The 21,107-nt window shown below is 46.7% G+C and overlaps 1 protein-coding gene and 1 long non-coding RNA gene across 5 annotated transcripts in view; one reads left to right on the plus strand and one right to left on the minus strand.

Annotated features, from left to right (window-relative positions):
- The first annotated feature begins 289 nt into the window (after positions 1-289).
- LOC146174317 (uncharacterized) overlaps positions 290-21,107 on the plus strand; it is a 138,282-nt gene continuing 117,464 nt past the window's right edge. For 3 of the 4 annotated variants that reach the window (XR_014702354.1, XR_014702355.1, XR_014702353.1), the window contains exons 1-3: positions 290-448; positions 5,315-5,522; positions 11,396-11,488. This is a non-coding gene — a long non-coding RNA (uncharacterized LOC146174317). Of the gene's footprint in view, positions 449-5,314; positions 5,523-11,395; positions 11,988-21,107 lie in introns of those variants that run through there. The other variant, XR_014702352.1, reaches the window with a different exon arrangement.
- LOC146174318 (uncharacterized) lies at positions 16,607-20,186 on the minus strand. Its single transcript, XM_084585570.1, has 2 exons — positions 19,449-20,186; positions 16,607-16,984 (listed from the first exon to the last, which is right to left on the minus strand). Exons 1-2 carry the CDS (start codon positions 20,096-20,098, stop codon positions 16,750-16,752), a joined length of 885 nt encoding a protein of 294 aa, XP_084441696.1. The 5' UTR covers positions 20,099-20,186; the 3' UTR covers positions 16,607-16,749.

The raw sequence follows: 21,107 nt of genomic DNA on the forward strand, positions 1-21,107 counted from the left end.
AATGTGCCAAAATTTCAAAAATGTGCGCAGGAAATGTGGTCATGTGGTCACGTGGCTAACTACTGCCACCTGCCACTACTGCGCTAATGGCGCTAATGGCACAAAAATGTAACAGGTATAAAATATTTTGTCAAAAGATAACTCAAATGACGAGATAAATGTTTAAGCACTACTTTTATGCACTCTTGATTATGCTTGTTTGTTTTAGTAACGTTGCATTTTGCCGTGTCAACGTCAACCACTCGATGTTCATCATCATCATCACGACCGGCTTTATTTTTGGCCATCCATGGAGGAGGAATTTGCTTTGTGTGGCTGAGTAGCTGAGTGAAATGTGGGTTGTATTGGACTTTGGTGCCGCGTAAGCAGTGCGTAAAACATGCATATGTGCGTTCGTGGTATGCGGAGTGTATGTACGTCGTCTTGCATCATGCGTTATTATTAGACGGTGCGTGATTGTTCCATACCACGTGTTTCCTACTGTGCCGCGAAAGAAGCTGGCTTTCGTACAATCTCAAAGCCGGGGCCAGTTTGAGAAAGATGCGCAGTACTGTGCAGAGCTGAGCTGCCGCTTATCTACAGCGCTAGTAGGGGTGCGTTGCGTGACAACGCTTAATTCACCTAGAAAATTTGCATCATTGTTGCCTTTCATGCCGGCCATGAATGTAGCCTTCTGTCATCGCGGTACACTAAGCGCAGACAACGCTAGCCTTGTCAGCGCCTGGCTTGATACACCTTTTGTCAGTTCGCTCCTGTCATCATTGTTCGTGTCGGCGTGGCAGGTGGTGCCTCTGCTCATGTGTCATGTGTTTGGGTGAGCAGGGTAATAGAGGGGTGCTGATCAGACAGCTCAACTAAAAACGCAGCGTTTTGACAGGACAAGGACGGCGAGTACCTGCAGAGCTACAACTCACAACTGAATGGAATCGTACAGAAAAACAAACAAACAAAAAAAAAAAAGCCCCACCACTAAGAAACACCACGCATGCGCATACCTTTAAAAGATTGTTAGCACCCACCGCTAGTAATCCAAAAAAACCGGCTTTCTGTTTGTTTTCCCTGTTTTCTTTCTTTTTTTTTTTTTTTTTTTTTACGGTTTTTTAGATCACCCATCACTAGTAATCTGAATAAAGTAACATTTTTTTTTGTTTCCCCTCTCTTCTTTTTATTTTATAAGTTTTAGGTTACCAGTGATCGCTGTTAATTTTTTCAAGGTATGTGCATGATTAGTGATGGGACGTTTTTTTTCATTGTGCTATTTCATTCACTAGTAATGTTGTAGTTCTGCTCCGTACTCTTCGTCCTTGTCCTGTCAAAACGCTACGTTTTTCATTAAGACAATGAGCAGGGTAATACTTTTCAGTTTTCAGAGTTCTTTCCTTTGCTTGTGTGCATTCCCTGTGAACTTGTTTCCTGTGGTCTTGCCAGAGGGAAGAGGTCCTAGGTATGCACCAGTGTGAGATAATAATGGTCTTTGATTCCCTCATTGTGCTTTTGGAGTTTACAGATGTGTTTGCCTGGTCGATGGGTGCTTGTAGTCTGTTTTTTAATTTTAGATAGTTGAGCTTATGCGTCAACATTCAGACCATTCAGCATAGTATATTGTTGTATCACCATCAACCAGGTGATAGAAAAATGCTTGGAATATAACCAGCCCTTATACATAGCGTTCATTGAGTACGAAAAAGCATTTGACTCAGTTCAAACTGGTGATGCAGGCATTGCGAAATCAAGGGGCAGACGAGCCGTACGTGAAAGTGCTGGAAGATATATATAGTGGCTGCACAGCAGCCATAGTTCTGCATAAAGAAAGTAAAATTCCCATAAAGAAAGGTGTTAGGCAAGGAGACACAATCTCCCCACTACTATTCACAGCCGTCTTAGAGGAAGTATTCAGAGACTTGGAATGGGAGCAGTTAGGGATGAGAGTAGATGGAGAATACCTCAGTAATCTGCGATTTGCTGATGACATTGCCTTGCTAAGCAACTCGGGGGATGAACTGCAAATAATGATTGATGACCTAGACAGGAAAAGTAGAAAGGTAGGCTTAAAAATTAATATGCAGAAGACTAAGGTAATGTTCAACAGCCTCGGGAAGGAACAGCAATTTACGTTAGGTAGCGAAGCACTAGAAGTAGTAGGCGAATATGTTTACTTAGGACAGGTAGTAACCGCAGATCCGGACTATGAAAAGGAAATAAGAAGTATAAGATTGGGATGGAGTGCGTTTTGTAAGCACTCGCAGATTATGACTAGCAGCTTACTGGTATCGCTCAAGAGGAAAGTATACAACAGTTGGATCTTACCTGTACTCACCTATGGGGCTGAAACGTGGAGCCTAACCAAGAGGGTTCTACTTAAGTTGAGGACAACCCAGAGGGCTATGGAACGAAAAATGGTAGGGGTAACATTAAGAGATAGGAAACGTGCAGAGTGGGTCAGGGAAATAACTCAAGTTACCGACATTCTAGCGGAAATTAAGAAGAAATGGACATGGGCAGGACATGTAGTGCGAAGAGAGGATAACCGATGGTCGCTTAGGGTAACAAACTGGATTCAAAGGGAAGGAAAGGGTAGCAGTGGGCGGCAGAAAGTTAGGTGGGCGGATGAGGTTAAAAAGTTCGCAGGGGACAAGTGGATGCAGCTTGCACAGAACCGGGTTAATTGGAGAAATATGGGAGAGGCCTTCACCCTGCAGTGGGTATAGTCAGGCTGATGATGATAGTGACGCTGTTGGCTGTCAGTGAAAACGGCCTGATTATGTCTGATTGTCTGCTTCATTCCAGTCTTGTGATGCATTTTTTTTTTGCTTCATTTCTTTTTCTTTTATACTGCATGTCCCACTCCTTCCTAAGGCCTTCTTGAAGGGTGGCAATAACTGAAATAATAATTATAGGAAGTACTTCCAAATCTCTAGTTGGAAAAAAAAACATGTTTGTTTAAAAAGAAAGCCAGATACGCGAGACATTAGTGAGTGGGGAAAGGGGATGGAGGATGGCTGACCCTGGCCCTGATGAGGCCGGGACAGGTAGGTCACAGCCGCTTTCGGCGGGATCTAGCCTGCCACTGAATTTTTATGTTGTAAGCCGTCATTGCACCCGCCACTGCTTCGGTGGTGGACGATGGCTGTTGCGTCACGCATCTTTCTCTCCCTCTTCTTTTTCTTCTCTACTTCGTCTCTTCTGTCCGCCCAAGGCAGCGGAGGTGGCTCAGCTACAGAGCTAGTAGCAGGCCTGTGCACTTTCTTTTCCTTCTTCCTACAGCCATAACAACAAGACATTAAAGAGTGTATAGCTCTGCTAATTAGGGAATCTAATGCGAAAGTGCCGATTTTTAAGTCAAAATTTGGTTTTGTTGGATGGTAAGGTTAAAGCTCGATGGAAGGGTCAAATGTCAAAGTTAAAAAAGGTCAGGGGATGGTCAGGTGGTAGTCGATGATCGTCGTCCATTGCTTTGCTCTGTTGAGCATTGGTTAGAATTGACATGCCCAAGTTCGGCGGAGGCTTCAGAGTGAGATCTATTTAGTCCATCTTGCTCAGTGACAACAGCTAAATCTGTCCTGTGAGCTTAATAGCTCTTTGCATTAAAAGGGTCTCAGCTCTTTTGTGGGCAATCTGTGCTGTTTTCTCCTCTAGAAGCAATGACCTCTTTTCTGTACTTGGCTGCTGCTACTCATCTGATTCCTGAAAGCTGCAGCTGTTGCATAGACCAATGCCTCACTAGGGATAGCAGTGGAAGGATTAGGTGTCTTCCTAAGGGCGATGCTTTTCTTCAGTCAGTGTCTCTTCTGTTCTGGTGGCTGGTTGAATGGCACCAGCATCAGAGTTAGCAGGACCTGAACAAAAAAAAAAAAAAAAAAAAAAGCACCACAAAACGGGTAAAAGTAGCCAACTTACCACCAGTGTTTTGAGGCAACCAAAAATTCTGCCATAGTACAGCAAAGACATGACCAGAGCAGAAACATTGCCTAAAACATTCTTGTTGAATGCTGATGATGGGTAACTTGTAAGTATGAGCATCATTATTTAAGCAAAAAATAACAATACCATGGGAAGGAAGCACTGAAACGAGCGAGGCACTGCAGAAAAAAGTTGAAAAGCAACCAGAGTAGTTTGTTTTATCGTCACCAGAGCAGGAAGGCTTCCTTTTCCTTGGCCACAGTCATTGCCTTTACTGTTTCCATATGTATTGCAAAAGGTGTGTCACTTAGGGTTTCATAAAGAAAAATCTGAGTGCTTCGCTAGTGTGTTTGACCTGTAGCAGTAAGCGGTGCACCTGTGCAATCTAGTGGGTTCTCCACAGGTTCTGACACCACAGTAAAGTTTCAACACAGTCATGGATTTTGTAAATTTTTAAAAATTTTGTAGGCTTGTAGTGGTAGAGTAGCAATGCATGAAAAAGCTACCCTCTGTTTTTCATGGTCTCACTTTTCATTCTTTGTGTTTGTGCCAGTAGTAGGCCTTTGCAGCTAGAGAACAGATGGTCAGTCGCTAACTGGTAGTCACGGAGTTGTTTAGAATCTAGTACGTACAGTATATGTTTAAATACCAGGTTAAGTGTTTTTATCTGGGTGGGGGGAGGGGGGGGGTTGTGTTAGGTTGAGTGAGAGGGTGGGACAACACATGCACATGCCACACATATTTGTGGTGTTTTGTGCATTGTGCTTACTCAGCCTAATAACACAGTAATTGCCGTTAACAGGTAGTTAGTCAATATCACTACGCTAGTAGATGATGTTTGGTGAGGAGGGAGCTGCCCACTCTGCAGAAGCATTTAAGGTAGTGGGGAAATTATGAAAATGCATTACTACACTATTTCATTGAATACTGGTACCATTTTAGCACGTCCCTTGCATTCACACCTTGTTTTTTTCTTCTCTGTGTGCAACTCCTACTCAGTAGCCAACAGCTATAATGTACAATCGTGAGCAAAAGTGGTACACAACACTCATCCGGTGGCGGAGCTCGAGAAAACTGCACCCCAACTTTCTCTAGCAACAGCTATCTAAGGTCGAGACAATATTGACGGTGCCCCATCTTATCCACATGCAAGTGTCCCTGTCATTGCTACTGTCGCTGGCGTTTCGATGCAGTTTTCCCGAGCTCTGACACTGGCTGCGTGCTATATACCACTTTTGCTCATGACTACATGTCAAGGACACTGATCTTTTTCAGTCAGAGTGGTATTTAGAAAATTTTATTTGATTTAAAGCAATATGTCCGACCCCTGTATATTAAGTGTCCCTAGCTGCCCCTATCATGGTCTGTAATGTAGACATGGCATTGACTTGGCTCGCATTGTTCGCTCATGCAGGATTCATGTACTTGGCTTCGAGCAAGGCCAGACGTCAACAGCATCTGTGGGTGGCAGCTACTCACTTCTGGCACGAGGTGGCGCCGCGATGGGCTTCAACGCGTTTCAGTGGTTTTGCCGTGGGTGGCTGGCTGCCACCCGCTGACCGCCTCTCCTGAGGGATTTTGGGGAGCAGGAGGATGGCAGCTAGGTGAAAGTGAGCGCACAGGTAAATGCACTAGTGCGTGAATAGGCCAGCTCGGCCAGCTCCCCCCCCCACACTAGCCAAAGACTGGCCATCGGTTCCTGCTAAGCAGTGCTAGAGGGCATTAGTAAACACTGGTGCGATGAATCCAGGAGCATAGCATTCGCATCTTAAAGGAAGCATAAACTGTGGTTTGCACTATATTGATAGAGAATGGTGTTTGGATATCAGGCAGAGCTGTTGCTTGCAGTGAAAATGGAGGCTTTATAGCTTGAAAGCATAAACAAAAAAGTGATGTTACGGGTTGCTCAGTATAAAAGGACATGATCAGCTTGCGTTTTAAGTGAATTTATCTGTTATTTCTCCACTAACATTGAAAATGACATTTTGTATAATGTCCCACGAGGAATGGTAGTTTACAAAGTGTGCAATGAGAAAAAATTGTGCTTGCTCCATGCAAATGTGGAGCAGTCATTAAATGATTAAACTTTGTAGCTTTTCATATTGAGTGACCCTGTGTACATATTGCTGTTCCAATCCGATTTTAGCAGCCAATTGCTGAACCCGGTGTTTCTACTACCAATCTCTGAGGCCAGGTTATGTACTACCGTTCACTTGCAAACATTGATTACAGAGACCTTTTTGGCCATGAATTCACAGGTTTATATTGAATTTTTGGGAAAAAGTTCTATTTTCAAACCTCCTTTTTGCGCTGATAAATGTGTTCTACAGTGCTGCAAAAGCACTAACACAGCCAGGGAAATCCACAGAATCAATTTGTCCCAAGTGGGAAAACGGTGTAGTTGCTCTCTTTGTCTCTCTAAAGGCCCCAATATAGTCCAACGTAACACACGCGTGCACGTTGGTGAAAAACCGAGGTCTGTGGTCCAATGTCACGGTGTAATGAACGTAGCGAGCGTGAGCCGAAGCGGCCCAATGTCGGCGATGCGCGAATAGAATCTCGCCGACCGCGTCCGTTGCGTCGGCCACGCATCCCAGCATTCCTCACGTGCAGTGAAGATGGCGGCTTGCTATGTGAACAAAGACCGTGCGCGCATTTCGACACTGTTGCAGAAAAGCTGCTAGAAGGCATTCGAGGGCAGCCGTTCATCTATGATACTAAGCGGATTGACTGCAGAGACGTTCAGAAATCTGTCAGCAGTGCGGCCGAGCACAGCTTTGAGTTCTTCGTTGCAGTGCGTATGCCATACCCGTTTTAATGCAGTGCTCTAGGAAGTGTAACGATGGTGTTGTTTCACTTATCTGCAGTACATTCAGTGGAAAAATACCAGAAACTGCAGAAGCGGCTTTGCATAGAGTCGTGACCGGTATACGCCGGAATCAAAGGCCGAACTCGATTTGGCCACATGGAACGTCAGCGGCTCAACAACCAGGGAATTCGCGAAATTGATGGAAATCTACAGGAACTGCGCCGACCGAGAAAGTGATCCTCATTGCTGTGTAATCTCTAACTCCTCTGTAATCGCGCAGATACAGTCAAACCTCGATATAACGAACACACATATTACGAATTATTGAATATATCGAACTCTTCCGAAATTATTTTGTCAAACGCATGTGTTTTTAACTTCCCATAGCGAACACGGTTCGGCATAAAACGGATATTACGAACTTCGCAACGCCAAGCACTACCTCACTTCAATAGCAGGAGGCAAGCTTCGTTGCACTACATGTGTGTTGTGTGGCGCAGCAAACGTTCAGGACTACCTCGCAGGCGCTGACAGCGCCGCAGATGCCACGGCGGCATTGGGAGTTGACAGCCAAAGAAATCCATGGCCTCCGAGATTACCCCCGGTGATCTCGGAGGCGATAAGAAATCGTTCGCATCTAACAATCGCTGACAGCGGCGCGATCGAAGGTTGCTTTTGCTTTTTTGGTTTTTGCGTCTTTCGCGTTTTTAGTGTTAGCATATTAGCAGTGGCGTCGCGGCGTCGAGTGTGTGCGCGGATGTGCGTAGTGCTGTGATGGCGGTGAACGTGAAAAAAAGAGCAGCACTGACAAGACCAAGCTCAAGATAAAATCAGGGCCTTCAAGGCAGTTTACAAGAGGAGACTGATTGACACTCTTCTCGTGAAGATTCTTATGAAGCAGGACTTGAAGATCGACTTGCTGAGAGCATTTAAGCGGCATCGGACAGCGTGAAAGGCGAAACGATTGCCAACTACTTTTGGCACGCAGATTTTGTTCCAGCAGAGGCCTGTGCATCAAGTGACGATGGGGACGATCCCGACGAAGCAGAAGTAGAGCTCCGTGAGCTCGATGAGCCTGGAATGATTTTTCGCGTTTTGTTGGTGACATGCCTGCAACAATGACTGTAGAGGACTTTGTAGGCGGCGACGACATCGCGGCGACCACGGCTGTACTGACGGACGTCGAAATCGCTGTGGAAGTTTCTGAACATCCCGCAGACGAAGCTCAGGCTGACCCTGCAGACGATGAGAACATTCCGACTTCACAAGAAGCGCTTGCTGCATTGGATTTGCTGCGCCGCCACTGCAGTGCTATTGAGAGCAGCGGGTTTGCCCTTGTTGAGTGTTTGCAAACTGTGGAACAGGGCGTGATACGGAACGCGATCAACACAAAAAAGCAGGCCGCGATAACGCAGTTCTTTGCGCGTAAATAAATGGACGTGACCCATGTAAGCACCCTCAGAGTTGCTGTGCCTTCTCTGATTGAATTTCGCTGCTGTTGCATGTACAGTTGAACCCGGATATATCGAATTTCGGTTATATCGAACTCACGGAATATCCCCTTGAAGATCCCATGTAAAAGTATAGGAAAGCCGCGTCATATATCGAACTCAGTTTCACCGGTCGTTCGATATATCGAACTCCGCACCATGCACTGGAAAGTGTGCCTTTCCCAAAGACAATCCCATCACCCTCGGCCATTTGCCACGTGACGTTTTCTAGCCGCGCGCGGAAGTAATGAGAGGGGACAGTTCGGCTAGGGCAGCGCCGCGCCCATTCCCTAAAGACGTGCGCATTTGCGGTTATCGTTTCCCGCGCGCCAGCACGTGACGTTTGCAAGCCATGTGCGTGAATGAACAAGAGAGAACCGGTGGGAACGAGTGGGGAAAAACGCGATGGAGCGAAGCGCAAGGGTGTGCCCATTCTTTTGCCGAGCTATCTCTCTCCTTCTTTTCCGGCCTTCCTTCGCAGTAGCATGCTCTACGCTCTACGCATGCGCCAAGCCAGCTCAGCCCGATTTCAGACAGAACGTCTGACGCTTTCCACAGCTTGTGTTGCGAACCCTCTGCGCGCAGCGGCTGATGTGGCTATGGCGCCTGCGGAAGTTAACAAGCGGCAGATCTTTTTTTTTTTTTTCGAGGGTCGTCTATTTTTATCGTTGTGCTGTACACGCGGTGTAGCGTAAGATATGGCGTTACGAAGCGGCTTTTTTCTTTTTCTTTTGTTTTTGTGGGAGTCGTTTATTCTTGCATGTATGAATTAACGAACGCACGCGGTCAGCTGCGATCATAACCCTGGCTTTTAGCATTTTTTGCTTCAAACAGCATTTGCAGCTACTGTATCACGCTTTCCAATATTTTGTGGCAGTGGACTACGCCCGCCTCAAGCGCGGCATGATAAATCGAACCAGGCTTGTGCAATCAAGCCATCACGGGCAGTCTGCCAAGTTCGCTCCCCGCCGCCGCAGGAGCTATAAAAAGATAAACGCGCCCTGAGGTTATCGCTGCGCAGCATCTTGGCACGCTGCCAAGAAATGAGCTGTGGATGAAAGGACCGAAACGGAGTGCGACATGCAAGCGAAAACGCTGGCGATTTCTGCCGCGGTGACACAGAAACCTTGTTTCAAGCTGCCGCGGTGGCTCGGAACGATGTGGCTCGAACGAGGGGGGGCTCGAACGACGGGAGGGAAGCAGTTCCAACAAGTTGGAAATTTTTTGCTCTGTCACTGCCGCTCGTCGCAGAGATCGCTTAATCGCTTGCATGTAAGCGAGCTGGCCTTAACGTTTTTTTTTTTCTCCAAACTCTCGAGTGCAAAAGTGAAGGGTGGGTTCATTATGCGAGTGAGTTGATTACACGACAAATGCGGTATCGTTTTTTCGCATCGTAAGTGCTGTCCCAAGCCGATTTCTGTATATTGAATTATCGATATATCGAACTATTTCGCGCTCCCCTTCGAGTTCGATATATCCGGGTTTGACTATTTTCTACGAAATTTTATATTACGAATTATGGATAGAGCGAACTATTTTCCAATTTTTTAACTGTTCATTATAACTAGGTTTCACTGTACTAAAATTATGAATAGTTTTCAGTAAAACACACATGTACACAGTCATCGTTCCGTCTGTAGCTGCCATCGACGCGGGCACAGGCTGTTGCTCTGTCTCCATGTTTGGCTGTAAATGCTTTGTGCCATTTGAACATTCGCAGTAAACACATCGCATCATTGCCTTGATCACAACAGTAATTAGTGCCTCGATAGGCACCAGTTCCTCCCTGTAGGTGGCCTGTCGTCTGCTCGAAAAATGCACACAGAGTACCAGCCCTCAAGGGCGCCTCGTGCGCATGCGCACCGCGGCATCGTGCACGCTAGCCGCGCCAGACTGTAGAGGCGGCAGTTTTTTGATGCGCCCGTCGTAGCGGATTTACCGTGGCTGACGTTGCCGGCTTTGCCAGTCGCGTTGAAACCGTCAGACTATATTGGGGCCTTAATAGTTGCTTGTCCTGATCAGAGCCAAATAACATCCCATTTGGTAGCTATTACACTTCTGCCATTTACTACATCCTGTGCTGGTCAATGGGTGGTTGCACTGGTATGCCACAACCGAAACTCGAACAGCGCATTTGCTGTTATGGCTTGTTACTCTCCACTTGAGATGCATCGTGCACCAGGGCTCACGTGAGCCAGTGGTGAAATAGAAGGTTTCAGCAGTTAGCATAACTTTTAGAGGAGAAAGAAGCAGTTTTGTGACAGTTTGGTTATGGCAAAGTGATTGAAGATAGCGTGACTCATGCTTAGTAAAACCTCTGCCTTTTGGTGCTGAGCCGAAGCTGGAAACTCTATTGCCATGTGGCCTCTCGAAAGTGTGACCTATGTGGAGTATTCCTCGTTGGGGGAGGGATTTCGTCGACCTTGTGAATACCGCTTAGCACCTGACGTGCTAACACACACTTCCTCTAAGTGCATTTAATTAATAGCGCTTTCCAGGGAGATCAGTTTTAATGCAAAGGTCTTCTGTAAAGCTTTGAAATCCGGCGTATCTGCTCAAGGTGACCTCTGGGCTAGTTAACGCAGCACGACTTTGCAGCAGCATGTAAATGAAAGCTTTGAAATGTGGCGTATCTGCTCAAGGTGACCTTCTGGGCTAGTTAGCAGCGCGACTTTGCAGCAGCATGTAAATAAAGGGCAGCCGACAAGTGGAGTGAGAGACTACACAATGCAGCTATCTTCTTTTTCGTTTTGCATTCACTGACCTCAATTTTTGCCTTCTCTTTTTTTTTTTTTCATGCTGCCTCACTTGTGGCGGAATTTAAGGACGTGCCTCTTCGAGTTATTATGTGTGGCAACTTTGGTGACATTTTATGCTCTTGTTACTATTATGAAAGAAGCCTTACTTCCAAAACAAACTCCTGCCTTTTAAAGATGTTTAACGTCTATAACACAAGTATGGGGTACCTAGCCCACTGTTCGATGCTTAATGATCTTAACTGTTCCTATAATTTATGATGCAGCTGGTGAACAAAAATCTCTGCTTAAATTAAAATTGTAACATCACCGTGTCTCACACTGGCCTGTTTGAAGACTGGTTAATGAGGGCTGCATAACAGCTGCATTTTGCTTTCCTTTGCAGCGATCCTGGCAGTCTTTTTCAAATTTAAATGATGTTTAAACACTGCTCTATGCAGGGCTGATGATGTCTAGTGCCACAAAGGGGCTGGATCATTTCGTTCGCTGAGATTGGGGAAAGTGTTAGTACCCAGGCGGTCAACTCGGCTCAGGTGAGTCAACCTCGGTCAGGACGCTCTGTCAGGTAAGTTCGTTCCCACTAACGAGTGAAACCACTAGTCTGGATGCTGCTACCATAAACAAAATCGAGTCTTGCTTGCTTATGGAGAAGCTGCGGCGCATCTGTTGCCACGGCAGCGACTAAGACTTAGATGTGAGGTGGACAATCTCGTGGCGGAGCGCGAGATGCAGCTCGCCATAAAGCAAGATTCGGTTGGTGACAAAGGTGTGTCTCATTTCACCCGACTACACAAATCTAGACGACATAAGAGCAACACCTGTTCGACACCGCTTTCACATTATAATAGAATTTTAGCCAAAATTCTCTGCATTTCTTTTTTCTCTGGAGCACTTACTTCTTAAAATGAAGGATGTCGCATTGGCTGGAAAAACAATAGGAAAACAGCCGCTCAACAAAAACTTTCCATTAGTGTCGTGTATTGTGGGATGCAGTGCACTGAAGTGTGTAGTTGTGTTGGGAGCATTAGACATGGCACCACCAGTGTGTAGTTGTGTTGAGCTTAAGAGATGGCATGCCACCACTCCGTGCCAAGGACTCTAGGGACACTTCCCTCAGTCGGAGTGGCTGACATGCCATATGAATACCGTATTTACCCGCGTATAACCCGCTCTCTGCGTATGTAGAAGAACCTTGGTGGTACAAACCTTACGGTATTGCGAAAAATTATAGCATCCGAAAATTCTTATCATGAAAATTCGTGCAGAAGCTTGGGAAAGGCTTTTATGCAGATCTGTTTATCGCCGAGGAGATTTACTGTATTCACTCACTTAATGAACCCCCATCATTAAAAAAAAATGCCAAGTTTGCAGGGAGGGTTCTTTATGTTGCGGGGGGGATATGAAGGCGCGAGTTTTTTTTTTTTTGCTCGGGTTGTCCATTCTTCTATCCATCAATTATTGGCGAAATTATACGTCTGCATTTAGTATCGTTTGCTTTAAAATGGGTTTGTATATATCACATGTTCCGATGATATTGTGACAGTGGGGGGTGCCTGCCCTATTCTCAGCATGACAAAGCGAATGTGCTGAAAACAAAGCTTTTTTTACTGGACGAGCCAAAAAAGTCCCCGCGGGCACTCCGGTGAAGGGCGCTGGCACTCTGCCAAGTTTGCCAAATGGCTAATACACAGCATTAACAATAGCTTGCAATAAGCACGAAAGTGCCTTGCTGGGATGAACGGATGAAGGAACACATTTCCCCGTTGTGTAGTAGAGCTGACATACCTCCACTGTCAAGATAAACTGGTGTCTTCAAACACCTCGATTGTCCAAATCGGCAATCGCAGTGCAGCCGCCATGATACCCCATCTAACCTGTGCAGAAGAAACTAGGTGATCCTGATTGCTCAAAGGCAGGGGTTCTCAAACATTTTTGCTGGAGGAACCCCAAAAGCCTTCAATAAGTTCCAGGAAACCCCCCCGCCCCTCTTCGCTTTCACTTATCAGCAATGTTGCCGAGTGCATTTTTGCAAAGAGAGAGTATTGCAAAGGTTAAATGTTTATTGCACAGATTAATACAAATACTAATGTGATGGGTGGTACTGCTTCCCTCTTAAGAGCAAGTCAAAGCGTGGCTCAGTAGCACTCAGAGATCCATAACTACAGCGCAAACGACAGGACAGAGATAAAGTAGAGACACCACAACACATCTCTATCCTGTCGTTTGCGCTGTAGTTATGGATCATCAAAAACATCAACTCGCCCAACAAATGCTTTTGTAGCACTCAGAGCCAGTCTCATATCAGCTGCCTGGTCAAGATGGTTCCTGTGCTTGTTCTTCAGATAGGCGAGGACTGAAAATGCCTGTTCACATGCATATGTAGTTGCGAAGGGAAGCAAAATGTCCACTGCCCTTTCAAAGAGGCATGGAAACGGTGGAGCAGTCCCCATCCAAAATGTCACTAAGCCTTCGCCATTAAATTTCTCTTTGAGAGCAGTGCTTACCCTGAGCTCTAGAAACTCTTTTTCAATTTCAACACTGTCAGTATTGAAAATTGTCACATCAACATGAAAAGGAGATACTAGCCATTTGACCGTTCCAACTTCTGGGAAGTACCCAGCTAAGTGAGCCCTGAGAGTGCTCAAGTGTGCTGTGAACACAGACATATCAGCAAAGGAGACTTTACAGCCACTAAGTCTGCTGCCACCAGTTGCGGGTGCCCAAAAACGTCGCAACTCTCGTCCACGGCGATTGCAAATTTTGGAGAGCTTTTGGCACTAGCGCGTGTTTCAGAAACACTCACGCAGACGTGATCTCGGACGCCACGGAAAACGGGTAGGCGTGTGAATTCGATCGTATGCAAAAAGACGTCCGCTGTTGACGCCTACTATCGCGGGCGTGACACGCAAGATTGTTTTGTGAGGCTATGAAGAGTAAAAATAAGCTTTAACGAACCAAGCGCTGTTTGGTTCACGCGCAGGCACTAAAAATGAACCTGAAACGGGGATCGGCTGGTGAGGGTTTCCACGGAACACAAGAATACAGCCTGCGGAACACAGGGGTTCCGCGAAACTCAGTTTCAGAACCCCTGCTCTAAGGGAACACTCATGCTGGAACTGCGTTAGTTTGCTGGGGCCACGCTGAGAACTATGGTAGGCAGTGGAGACGGGCCAGCGAGGTTGCAACGAAGGCAGAAAAAACACAAAACAAATATAAACATCTTCAGGTAGGCGCACTATACCGTGTAAACTCGTGTAAGGGCCGCACTTTTTTTTTTAAATTCGGGCGAGTGTTTTGAAGGTGCGGCTCTTACACGAATAAAAAATAAAACTTTTTGCGTTGCCAAAAGAAAATGAATGACGATTGTATGCATAGGATTGAAAATGCCTTTATTTTGGCTTTAGGCTCTTCCTCACTCACTGTCCGTGTTCTCGGAGCTCAAGGCTGGCTGGTCCGTTTCCTCGGATGCTCAGTCTTCAAACACGAGGTCATCTTCGGTGCCGTCAAGTTCGTTGGAAATTCCGGTTACTTTGAAACTCTTAAAAATGACTTCAGGAGAAACAGAGCCCCATGCGCTGACAATCCACTCCGCAACAGTCGCCAAGGGAGCTCTCTTGAGCCGTCCGGTAGGAGTCTTTTCATGGGTGGCGTTCGCCATCCATTCCGTATAGCACCGACGGAACGCAACCTTGAAAGGCCTATTGACGCTCACATCCAGGGGCTGTAGCATACCATTAAGCCCCCCTGGAATGACTGCCATGTCCGTTCTGGATTTTCGAAGCTCGTTCTTCACCTCCTCAGTCAAGTGCCAGCACAAGCAGGGATTTTTTTGCCAGCATGGCACCGGGGCGCTTATTCCACACCGATCGAATCCAATCGGACGCGAGGGTGTCGTTCATCCAGCCCTTTTCTTGAGCGCGTACGACGATGCCTCGAGGGAACTGCTCATTGGGAATATTCTTCCGCTTGAAAATAACATACGGCGGCAACTTGCGGCCGTCTGCCGTAACGCATAACATCACTGTGCAACGCTGCCGCTCTGCACCAGTTGTACGCACAGTGACACTCTTGCTCCCCTTGAAGTCGATTGTGCAGTTTTCTGGGCTGTCAAACCATACCGGAGTTTGGTCTGCGTTTCCAATTTGCGATAAGCAATATTGATTCTGCTGTCGCACTCCGATAACATACTTCTGAAAATTCAGCAGCTTGTCTTCGTATTCGTGAGGAAGCCGCTGACACATTGTTGTCCTTCGCTGAATGGACAAATGGGCGCATCATAAGTCTTCACGCCCAACCAGCACTTGCTTTAAAATCTTTGCGAGGAATACTCTTTGCACGCGCCAGCTCTAGTGCCTTGAAACGCAGCATGTCGGTGGACAGAGCATACCCCTTGCTTCGCACCTCGGAGACATAGCTGGCGAGCTCTACTTCAAGCTCCGGGAATTTACAGGGCTTACCCCGGAAGGCGCGTCTAGTGCCCGACGTGCTTGCCAACTAATCTTTCTGGTTGCACCAGCGTCGCACATTCTTCTCGTCGACGTCAAAGTGCCTTGCTGCTGCGCGGTTACCGTGCTTCAAGGCATAGTCGATGAGTTTTAGCTTGAACACTGCAGTATAACTGTTCAAGTACTTGCCCATCCTGGCCAGGTAGAACGGCTATGCAGACACGCAAGTCGAGCAGGCTTGAGCCACCAAGCAATCCCCAAAGGTGCACGATAAACACGAGGATGACGAGACGAGGCCTGACGAGGTGCCGATAGGGCTGACAAAGCAAGGAAGAGAACAAGCGGTTGTGCCGCTGTTCCGATGCGCGCGCCGCGTTTCGGACTGCCACGTAAACACGGTGAGCGCGGGTGCATCTGGCGCGCGCTTTGAAAAAGTGGGGGTACGGCTCTTACACGAATAAATTCTAGAATATTTTTTAGCAATTTTATCTAGTCAAAAGTGGGGGTGCAGCCCATACACAGGTGCGGTCCTTACACGAGTTTATACGGTACTTTGGCACAAGGACGAATGACAAAAAACACGACTGGTACAGCATTGCTTGCAATAAATAGAAGCAGGCAGGAGTTCCAAGAAAACTTGCCATATGCAGTACTCTTTTTCTTTTTTAAGAAATGAGCCAGATATTCGAGCTTTCTAGGAATGAGCAAAATATGAAGTAAAGCTATTTAAGGGGAGCCGCTCCTCGAAAAAACTTCTTTTGAATATTGAAGTTAGAAGGCTGAAATTCACATAGCTGGTATAAATTGAGCTCCTGTTTCTATATATGTAATCAGTTTCTATATAGCTATAGTAGTTCAATTTATATGCTCTATGAAATTTATAATTATCACCTTTCTTGTGCACACAATTTTTGTTAGTAATTATTATGACAGAGCATTTTAAAATACCCTGTGTAGTTCATTACAAGCCACAGAGTGTTGAAATCTAGGTGAAATAATTTTTATCTGCATCTTTTTTAACAAAATAATTTTTTGAAATTAAGGTGTCATTTTCTTATGTTAGTCAGTACTTTGTTATGAAATTATAATAAATATATGATGAGACTAGATATATAAACAAGATTTCAGCACTCTATACACTCCAAGGAACATCTGTGCAAAATTTCATTGTGATCCAAGAACTACAAGAGGAAAAAATTGTGTGCACAAACTTCAAAACTGGGCAAAAACACCAATTTGAGAAAAACGCAATTGAAAGTTTATTTGCATGTGAATGCCAAAGTTCTCGCTCATATCACTTCAAACTTGGTGCAAATGTAGCTCAAAGTGTTCACTACTGCACTAAAACACTAGAATTCCCCTGCTGCATATGTTTTGCCCTCACGGTTCTTGCAAACTGAGTCCTCCGTACGGACTCGCTTCACCTGGCTGGGGCGATGAGACTGCGCTTCAGTAGTCAGCTTGGTCGACATCTTCTTGATCCTTTTTTGGTCGCTTTCCAAGCTGAGTCTGATCAGCTGCTTTGAAGGGAAGACACCCAGTTCTTCCAGCACTTTTTCAAAGCTGGAGTGACCCCTATTAACCCTTTGAAAGGCACGGTATGTTTTTTTCAGAAACTAAGAAAAGTGTTGTGTTATTTGACTAAACGAAGCCAACAGAAATAGTTTGCACGAAATTTCATGCCATATAAACAAGTAGTTTATTAAATAAAAGTGGGACATATGTGTCCCACTGACACTCAGTGGAATTTCAGGAAGTGGGACGTATTTGTCCCATTGCCTCTCAAGGGCTTTCAGTTTACTTCCGACCAGCATGAAAAGGCCCAAAACATGTTGCGCAAAGCGGCACATTGCATGCAGAGCACAAAAGACTGGTGCGAGCTTCTTTCTTGGTACTCGAGCACCAGCGACATCGCCTCCTTTTCGCGACCTTCTGAGGGTGGTGTCCACCTCCCAGAAATCGGACTTCGTCCTCAACTCCTACCATTCTTGGTCCGTTTTTGGTACCTTCTTTGTTGGCTTTATAAGGGCGATTGTTAGAGCCTTTGAAGGTTTGGCCGTTTATCAGCTGGCGACCGAGGACCAGCCGGAACCACAGGTAGCTCATTTGATTGTCTTGTTTCATTTGGAGGAAAGCATTCACTACTGCTGCATCCAGCAGAAAGTAGAAAATTCGGTACCAGGACTTCTTAGATCTTCTGTCTGCCGGATACGCATTTCTCCTCTGGTCAAACTTGTCGACTCCACCCATCCAGGTGTTGTAGTCTGAGATAGCCTTTGGGCATTGGACAGACACGGACGAGCCATTGGCGAGCTTTCGAACAACGTCCGCAGTGTCATTCGGGTGATGAAAGTTGGAAAGTACGTGGACGTTTTTCGTATCCTTCCACTGGTAAGTCGTTATGTTTCCTTTTGTCCGCCATACATAGTCACCCTTTTGCAGCTTGTTATCATGTCTGATTTCTTCAGGGAGATCCTTGCGATTTGTTCGAACGGTCCCCGCTGCCAGAATTCCCTTTTCTTTCAAGGCCTCCATTAGCCGTGTGGATGTAAAAAAATTATCAAAATATAGCTGTGTGCCAGGCTCCACACCATCAAGCAGGGAGAGCACAACATGTTCTCCGAGACCCATGCCGGCTGGGCGGTCGGCACCTTTCCCTTCATAAACCTGAAAATCAATCAGGTATCCTGTCTGGGAGCCAGCGCGGCACCAAACCTTATATCCGCGTTTTATTGGCTTCATAGGGAGGTATTGCTTCAAAGATGACCGCCCTTTGAAGCGTATCATGCTCTCGTCAATGGCTTGATGGGAAGACGGAGTGTATTGCCGCTTGAAGCTGGCATTCAGCGCTTGTATGAGAGGGCGTACTCTCGACAATCTGTCGTACCCGTCTTCACCTTTCTTTTTTTCTTTGGTGAGGTCGTTGATGTGTAAACAGTTCATAATGTTTTGAAAACGGCGGAATGACATGACCCTTGATATGTCAGGGCAATTGAAGAAACTGTCGCTGCTCCAGTATAGATACATTTGATGCCTTGGATTGGTGCTCATCAGCAGCAGTATGCCAAAATATGCGCGAAGTTCATCAATTGTCAGCTCTTTCCAGTGCTTGCGGTCTTTCTGCTTTGCAAACCGGTTTGTCTCTGTTACTAGTGTATGCATGACACTGTCGTCAAAATATAGAGCAAAAGCTTCACATGGCGTCGTCGGTGATTTTGATGAGAACTGTGGGCCCCAATTTTCGGGTCGCGGACGGCATGCTCCGGTTCGCTGCTACCCCAGAAACCAGGCTCCTCTTCGACTTCTTCTTCAGCAGAAACTTCAGGCGCTTTCGTTCGTTTTCTTGTCTTTCTGGTGTAAGTAGCCTTGCGCTTTTTATGTCTGCTTGTTGAAGCTGCTGCTCCATTGTCGCCGCTTTCTTCATCCGAGTCCGGCGGAGCGAGCTCGGGTACGAAGTCGTCGTCTGTATCCTCATTCGAGTCACTCGAAGTGGGGTCGTCCGGAAGGCTGAAATATAGCTCAAGCGCTTCTGCTGCCGTTAGGAATCGTTTATCTGCGTTTTCAAGAGCAAACAAAATACAAAAGTTTGAGTAACGTATCCCTCAACACATCGTCACCGAAAAGCGGGAAGTTAGGCCTAGCATACTTCATGCTGTTTTCTAAGGGTGGTCGTATTTATACAAGATTTTCAGGCTAAGTATTGCTTTTATTCCTCAAAAAATGCGATTAAAACAAGCTACTGGGCTCAGTTTTGAAGCACAGAAACGGAAACACTCACCTGACATCTCGAATTATTCTTGTTTGGAGACACACCAGGAAAAAAATTCTTCGCCTTTCCGAACGGAGACACAATTTTCCAAACAACGGACGCCTAGCACCACCTGTCGTAGAAGCAGCAAAACTACTTCCAGGAGTAATTACAGCATCCGCTGGTAGATGGCAGCACAGTAAAAAACGGGATGCAAGCGTCCCAATGCCTTTGAAGAGCCCTTTTCTGCGGCGTAAAAAGTGGGATGTATATGTCCCATTGCCCTACAAAGGGGTAAACCACAGCACTGCAATGGCGGTGGCAGTCTCCACTGCAGTCCGTGAGGCAAGCCGAGTCTTTGGACACAACATCCAAATCTTGCTGTTCAGGGATTCAGCAGCATTCTGAGTTTTCCCTTGCAAACAGCGGGCAAGCAGTTTGGCATCTGTCAAACGTTTGTAAATTGGCAGCACTGCCTTTCGTTGCGCTTTGGTCAGGAGGGGGGTGTGGTTTGGAGCTGGTTCTCCCAGAGCTTGGGCTCTCTTTTGCTTGCACCACGACTCATTCCCATCAGGGCAAAACTTGTGGCTGTTCGCTTCATTGGTGGAGCACGAATGGAAGTAGGATGCCCAGATTGCACAGAACATGCCCCTTACATTGCCCCGGTTGCTTGTTATTGCGATTTTATAATAGTTTTGTAGCTTTTGAATTGACTTGTCAGTGAGCTTCTGTCCACGTGGGAGTGGCGTCTTCAGCTTTCTTAGGGTGGTACCAAGACGTTTGGCAACGTGGTTGGTACAGTCTTCTTTGGTAACTTCCTTCGACCCATAAACCTGCGCTTCACAGACTGCAGCATATGCCTTGCTGTCGCCGTCACTAAGGAATGTTGTAAACTGAATGTTGTATGACTGCGTCCTGCTCCAGATGCGTAGCGCTGCTTCACTTTCCATTGCATGTGACGTGCAGTCCACATTTTTTTCACACACAGGAGAATGGAATGCACGCCATACTTCCTCCTCTTCATCATCAAGTATTTTGTGGCTGCTACAACCTTGACAGTAGTTTGTCAGCACCTCAAAATCTAGGCAGAGGCCAGTGTCCACAGAAATGGCAGTGCCAACACCATTGTGGCTCTTGTGGCCGCACTTCTGCCAGGTCCCATCAAACATTACAGCAACGTCAGTGTGGTCAGCTTGCAATGCAGTAATTCGCCTCGCTTCTGCAAGGTTGTCGGAGGCCGCTTTGGTGGCTGCAAAATGCACTTTCTTCGCAATGTTGTGGAATGTCTTGTGGTGCAGTGGCTTTGCTAACCCAAGAATGCCACAAAACCTCGTCAGTTGGTCGTGTCCGACACCAATCGAACGTGCACCAAGCACCGCTTTCACATTGATCGCGAAGCTATCGCGGGGGCTTCCACTGGACCGCTCCGCGTCGCAGCCTTCACGGCCGTCGGCATCGGTGCGTTGCGACGTATACACAGCCGAAACTACTGTTGCCAGGCATGCACCGTTCGTACACCTGAGCTCCAGGAGAGAAGCGAGGCCCTGCGCTTGTTCACGACCTCTACCACCGCGAGTTCGGACTTTCCGCACGTTCCGCACAAGGCACCGCGCACGAGTCGGGTCAGCTCTTCAAGTTCGCAGATAACGACGCTTGCGCTGCTTCTGCTGCCGGCTCTCTCTCCATCCTGGAACGCTGCCAACTTCCTCTCCGATGCGCTCACGAAAACGAAAGCGTCAGTTATGAAATCGGACGCCGCGCTGCAAGACGGGCTGCTGTTCTGCTGGCGTAGGGGGCTTGCAGCGTCCGCCGCGTTCGTGGCTCTCTTACGCTTCTGTTTGCGCTTCCCCCTGTACGGGCACGCAGTCCGGTTCTTGCGGAGACGAAAGTTGCGTTTCTTCTCGTCGTCCATTACGGAAAACTTCCGATAAAAAAAACGAACGCAGGCTAGTCCTAAGA

The sequence above is a fragment of the Amblyomma maculatum genome, chromosome 11 (genome assembly GCF_055883805.1).
Source record: "Amblyomma maculatum isolate TAMU_Amacu chromosome 11, ASM5588380v1, whole genome shotgun sequence".
Lineage (NCBI taxonomy): Eukaryota > Metazoa > Arthropoda > Arachnida > Ixodida > Ixodidae > Amblyomma > Amblyomma maculatum.

Excerpts from the sequence above, each read along its gene's own strand:
- LOC146174318 (XM_084585570.1), bottom strand. The coding sequence starts at position 20,098 with ATGGAAAGTGAAGCAGCGCTACGCATCTGGAGCAGGACGCAGTCATAC. Across the intron at positions 16,985-19,448 it reads ACCGCCATTGCAGTGCTGTG|GGTTAATAGGGGTCACTCCA; the intron begins GTTTACCCCTTT and ends TGCCTTTCAAAG.